The 6,363-nt window shown below is 42.5% G+C and overlaps 1 protein-coding gene across 9 annotated transcripts in view; it reads right to left on the reverse strand.

The window, feature by feature from the left end:
- The window catches only part of LOC109524385 (catenin delta-1), a 24,187-nt gene that overhangs the window by 10,506 nt on the left and 7,318 nt on the right, over positions 1–6,363 (reverse strand). For 3 of the 9 annotated variants that reach the window (XM_019884222.1, XM_019884223.1, XM_019884217.1), the window contains exons 2-6: positions 4,812–4,928; positions 2,992–3,155; positions 863–931; positions 600–719; positions 192–451 (exon numbers count right to left, since the gene is read on the reverse strand). In XM_019884222.1, coding sequence (XP_019739781.1) covers positions 192–451; positions 600–719; positions 863–931; positions 2,992–3,150 — 608 coding nt within the window. In that variant the 5' untranslated portion in view covers positions 3,151–3,155; positions 4,812–4,928. Of the gene's footprint in view, positions 1–191; positions 452–599; positions 720–862; positions 932–2,991; positions 3,156–4,811; positions 4,929–6,363 lie in introns of those variants that run through there. The other 6 variants (XM_019884218.1, XM_019884220.1, XM_019884219.1 and 3 more) reach the window with 6 other exon arrangements.

Here is a 6,363-nt window from a genome sequence, read left to right on the forward strand (position 1 = left end):
ATTATGGCTTTTGCCCACATTTCGCAAGTGACAAATTGAATCTTGCATCGTCTGAGCTTAACATTACTGTGCGTCACTGTGACCCAATTGTGACACACATTGGCAGAAAAGCAGAACTATGGCACCACCACACAAAATATCATTTGAATTAACTCAACTTGTTATTAAGGGTGGACACGGGGGGCCGGTACCTGTAGCGGTCATCCATGTGCGAGCCTCTGCTCAAACTTGTGTATGCCTCTGACGGCGGTCCTCCCCTGTAGTCATCATAAACTCCCACAGGTCCGTAGTGGTAGTTTCTGGGCACCGTGGCAGTAGGGTAGTCTCCTCCGACCTGTCTGTACGGACGGTCCAGTGTGGCACTGTAGCCGCTCATACCAGACACAGACATGCCGCCATTGATTGACATGGACTCATTCGGCAGGACTGTGCGCGAGATGGGTTTCTTCATCTGTGACAGGCATTGGAGGGAATTTGCTTTAAAGATTCTTTCAGACTTGTGAAAGCTTTTACTTATCCACATGGGGCAATATATGCTGCCAAACTACTACATTTATCCGCATTGCATTAATTCTATTCATATGGCACATATTACCCACCCCGTTGTCGAGCCGTCGTGTGGTTCCTTCTTCCGAAAAGACAGAGTGCGCTTCATGAGCGTCGTCCTCTGGTGTGTAGCTCTCATCTAGAGCGCCGTGCGCTGGGTCCACCATTCTGTACTGTAACAAAAGCAACCATTAATTAGAACTACTATATACTCACTCAATATTTACACACACACACACACACACACACACACACACACACACACACACACACACACACACACACACACACACACACAAAAACTAACAACAGGTACCTGTGTGCCGTTTATGTAGGAGTCTGTTAATTTCAGTCGTTCGATGTCCGCATCCCCTAAACACCCGTTCTGGAATGTGACAGAAATGATTTCAAATTGTGCACAACAACTAACAATTCTGCTGAGGCAGCAACAAATGTGAGGTTGAGGCATTTTTCTCCAGTCAAGTCTCTTATGAAACACACAACAACAATAAGGTCCTTCAACCATGCCTGTGTATGTATGTAAGGTCTTTGAAACACTGCGAGAGATGCACGAGGACATTTTGGAGTGAAGCCATTCATCCTTACACCCTACTTCTTCCTCCAATCAGTTACATAATTGATGTCTGTCATCCTGTATATACCACAGAGTTGACTAGCCTTGAGTAACACTCGGCTTCATGCGACACAATAGCCTCAATTGCGGTATCAGCAGTCGCGTCAAGATGAATTACTTGGGGATGAATACTGCTGGTATTCAGTGGCAATTCCTACACTTTGGAATATTTCAAAACATTCTGTGCAAATAGTAGTACTTTAAGTAATGGCATTGTTTTTCTTTTCTTTAAAAATGGGAAGTGGAGTTTCATGAGAAGGGCCAATTTCCTCTAAATCCAGCCCTTCCCATAATATCATCTGCTGTGACCTGAATTTAAAGCAGTGTTCAGAGAACAGGCATGAGACAGTTGTCCCAGTCTCATTGGAAATTAAATCCACTCAACATAAAGCTACACCGCTTAGCACTGGCTTGCTCTTTATCTTTGGGGCCTCCAACTAATCAAAAGTGTCCAAGGATTCACACAGTCAAAACAAATGCCAGTGAGTCCAAATGAAGAATAATATTTACAGATGGAATTTGAACTTTTCATCTCTGCTGCCGCAGATGCCTGAACTGTCTCTCTGAACACAGCACAATGTGACCTTAAAGTACAATGACACAAGATCACCCATAACAAAGTTCAGGGCTTGTTGATAATACTAGTCAACAGCAAATTTGAAATCGGAGATGGGTTTGTGTACCCCCAAAAATAATTTTGACAGTGATTTAAAATATGGCTTCACTTGTTTTCTAGCACAGCAGCTTTTTGAGACATTTTCTTTTTTTGTTGTTTTCAAGTTTGCCATATAAAAGCCTCCGCAAAACTGATTTTACCATGTGTTGTAATTTACAGCTATGATTCCATAAGAAATTCTTGGTAGTAGTAATATGATGAAAACCTGATGTGCTAGAGAAAAAAAGTGCAGATTTAGAATCACCCAAAAAAAAAAAAAAACTAAAAAAAAATTTTCAGAAAACTTCACTTTCATCTGACTTAAATCAATAAATAAAATAATCAGGGTAATCTTTTGGCATAGGAGCATCTGTACAACAGCAGTTAGGAGTTAGGCACAAGCATGTAATCGGGACTGACCATCAGAAAAAAAATAACCCTCAAAATAGCATTTTTCTAGGATTAGTCTTTACGATTGCAGTGTTTGACTTACTATATAACACTCATGACAAATCATACATTGCCACCTTGATTAGCAATAGAGTTCAGAAATGACAACCAAATTGTAAAACACTTAAAATCCAGATCCATTTATTTTTCCTAATGGACCCTTATCAATGGATGGCCAACATAGATCTCACATGTAGTGAAAGATTTCTTCGCGCAACACAGAAAGGCAGACTTAAAAGGTGAAGAATTTCAGGTCTGTGTGCATGCGACAGATGACAGATGGCCGCATTCCATAACATGCTGGAACAGGAAGAAGTAAATGACAGATTCCATAGAAGGGGTTGACAAAAGAGTTGCTTGTGGTGAGTGACGGTAAAGGCATAATGCAAGTGTGCGACAATAATGATGATGATGATGATGATAACCTCAGACACATTAACATTAGATGCGCCATTTTTTGTGGATGAATGGGTCTTGGGTATTGCGTTGTAATTGTAAACTGACGTGATGAGACAATCACACACAGTATTGCACCGGTGGAAAGATCAAAGAAGGTTTACCGGATGACTGAGATCAGTAGGAAAAAAACGATGCATTAATTATGATGATCAAAAGGTGATGATACAGATATTTAATTGAGGATTTTAGCGTGGTAACATGGAGGCAAAAGGCTGCAGACTACAATTTTTGATGTAGTCATTTTTACCTGTGTGTGAGGGAGCGGGCGACCCAGCGCCGAAGGGCTGGTGGCAGAGAGGCCCACTCTCCTCCTCTCCTCTTCCAACGCCCTGGTCAGCTGTTCAAACTGCACCTCCTGCTCCCTGACCGACTCCAGCAGAGCTGCTGCGCTCTCACACTGCTCCATACACACTACACCACCCCGAGGGGAGAGAGGGGGCATTACATGTTATACATAAAATCTGAGGGATCTGGGTACTAACTATGACCTAAAAGGGCGATTTTTTCTGAGCGTAGGGACATACAGTACTATTTAAAAAAATAATAAAAAAATCACAAGAAATGGATAAACAAAAACAATAATGGAAGTGAGAGCTGATTTGTCTTTATGATCACCGCCCACCCTTCTTCCACACAATACGTGGAATGGGGTGGGGTGATGGTTTCTGACAACACCATACAATACTGTCTGGGGAAAACATGTTAGTGTTTTGACTGCAAATATTCTTGCATCGTTGAAAAAACAAATGCACTTCTGATATTTATTTCCACTTAGTAGAGGAAAATACTAAATTACAACTCAAAAATAATCTATTTCCACATAATCAGCTTTAAATTGTCAACGAAATCAAGCTCAGGGAGGCGTTTTTACATGAGAAAAAAATGTCAGGAAAAGTGGATACATAAGGAAATTCTTTCTGTCACTATATGCACTATTTGCTGGGATAGATAGATGAACAAAGACACGAGGGCTGCATTCATCAAATATTTCTAGAATCAATTATTCCACCAATTATCCCATTGATGAATTGGATAAAAATGATTTTGCATTATTAAACAAAATGTGCACGCAAGGTATTGTTTCACATTTGTGGTCGCCATCCTCATGTCAAACACATTCATATCTATAATTTTGAGTGTGTGTGGCTTGAAACGGTAGGGCTGGGCCTATAATGAGTGACGTGCAAGTCAACAAATGAGAGTTTATAGTTCATGCTAGCAGTCGGCCATTAATTGGCTAACCGTTAGCTCCGCTGCATGTTGAGTGACTTGGGCGTCAGTTATGTTTGCAGCAGCATACTTATAAATGTTAGCAAGCGATTGCTGTGAGGTCCCAGTTTCTGTAGATATCATTATTATTATCATCATCATCATCATCATGATTTGTAAAGACCGCCTTTTTGAGGATATTTTATAGCGCTTGCAGGTCCAGCGTTTGTTACCGTTTGTTCAGGAAAGCAATTGCAAGTGTGCCAGTGGCTGCACCAATCCTGACTTCTTGCAGGGGTTTTACAGTGCACTCTGACCTCTTGCAGGGGGTTTACAGTGCACTCTTAACTTACGGTGGTAGCCATATCATATAAATAATCTAAAATTATCTGACATGGATAGTTTGTGTTGCCGATTGTAGACATACTGTTGTGGTATGTTACTTCTGCTTCTGAGTAGACAGACTGCACTTTTTTAAAATCGCCCCAAACTTCGTCTTTTACAGACTCTTTCCTCCTGTCTTGCCACCATTGCACCGATTCATACATGGACTGGTCCCTGAAGCTAATTTACTTCTGTGTGAAAAAAATGATCACTGTGAAGGATTTGAGGTTTTTCATTAATCTAACTGAAGTTAACTCATTCATCATTTCAGCACTAATTGAGACACTTGGAATAAATAAATAATTGTCAGACCAACCCACTGAAATTCGTTTCCCACAGCTTCCCTGATGCTTTCTTGGGGACACTAGAATTACTAAACGTACACCTTTATGGTGATGCTTATGTAGAAAGGCCTGTTTGCAATGTTTTATACACGACTGACCTGAGAGGGTCAGCAAACACAGAAATACACACCTTCACCTGTGGGCGTGATTTGACAGAAGAGGTGAGAGATCACACCAAGGCCAGAGGTGAAGCTCTAGTTGTTCATTGGTAGAAGCCGAGTCAAGGCCCAAGCCCAGAAACAGAGGACTGCTCGCAGAGACAGAAAACAAAGAGAGAAGTGTTTCAATGAAGGACGGCTCCGACAAAAAACGGCAACATAGTGAGAATGCCAGACTATGTGTCAGCGGGGATGTGTTTGCTCGCAAGCAGAGCGACCTCGTGTTTAACGCCCATCCACCTAGCTCCGCTGTTATCTCGGTTGAGCCCTAACAGAGACGAACACTTTGTTATACGAGCCCAACAAGTGGCACCTCAGACTTGCTTATCAGGGAGCGGATACACCCTCAGGTGCCTGGTCAACTGGCCCCTGCAAGGTGAATAAACAACCACTGCTTAGGAAACACCTGCGTGACCGGTTGTTCAAGGTATCAAGAGGGGGGGGGGGGGGTCGGTTCACTCTTTTCAATAGGTCTGTGTGTTGCCAAAGTGCACAGAAACAGATGGGGACTTTAAATGCAGAGCCATGTGGAAATCAAACTGAGAATTACATTTCAGGCAGCAGGCGTCAATGTGCAGGGAAAATGGAGTGTTCAAATATGATACTGACAACTTATTCAGAAGAGATGATGAATGAAGTTACTGTTACTGACGCATTACAACAACGTTTTATCTTTGAAGATGAAGCAAGCTGATTGTCGGTTCCTGTATGTCTGTCTGACGAATGACTCAGCACATCAACACACGTACAGCCATGCATGGGGGCTGTGCTCAGTGCATGGAAAGTGAGGAAGGTAGGACGGTCTGATGAGAAAACAAGGAGTGGCTGGGAAATATTTCACAACTCTGTGAGGAAATTTGTCAGAACCAAAACCGCTATTTGCGTCTTAAGGTATAGTCACTTGAAAATCCCACAGTTATGACCTCCTACCTGTTGTAGGAGGGAGTGAGGGGGGGGGGGGACTATCCATTGCCACACATGGCCATATATGGTCAAAACCAGGCCTGGGTTGTTTTTATACCCTGCAGACAGACAGTGCTGCAAACAAATCAAACGAGAACCAAGACAGGATGTGGAAAAAGACACGAGACAGAGCAAGAGCAAACAAGAGGTGGAGGGGCAAGATAAGTAAAGTTGAAGTGAATTAAAGATAAAAGCTAATCTTGCATTCCTAACATTGTCTTCAGTCAATTCAGCACAGCGGCCCACCCACTCGTCAACAGGCAAATGACCTTGGTGTGACCAGTGTTCACCGCACTCCACTTACTGCTAGTTTACCAGCACCGTCCAAACACGAACGCGCGCGCGCACGCGCGCACACACACACACACACACACACACACACACACACACACTCCTTGCATATCTCAACTCAAGACAGGGTGAATAATCATCATCATTAGCATGTTACACACTATCTCCTTCAGTAATGAGCATAGCCGTCACTCATACAAGATTAATTATAAACTGTGATATTTCTTGACAAGCGCAGTCTGAGTTGTTATTTTGTGTCAAAAGAGGGAG

Source organism: Hippocampus comes, unplaced genomic scaffold (genome assembly GCF_001891065.2).
Source record: "Hippocampus comes isolate QL1 unplaced genomic scaffold, H_comes_QL1_v1.1 scaffold156, whole genome shotgun sequence".
NCBI classification, from domain to species: domain Eukaryota; kingdom Metazoa; phylum Chordata; class Actinopteri; order Syngnathiformes; family Syngnathidae; genus Hippocampus; species Hippocampus comes.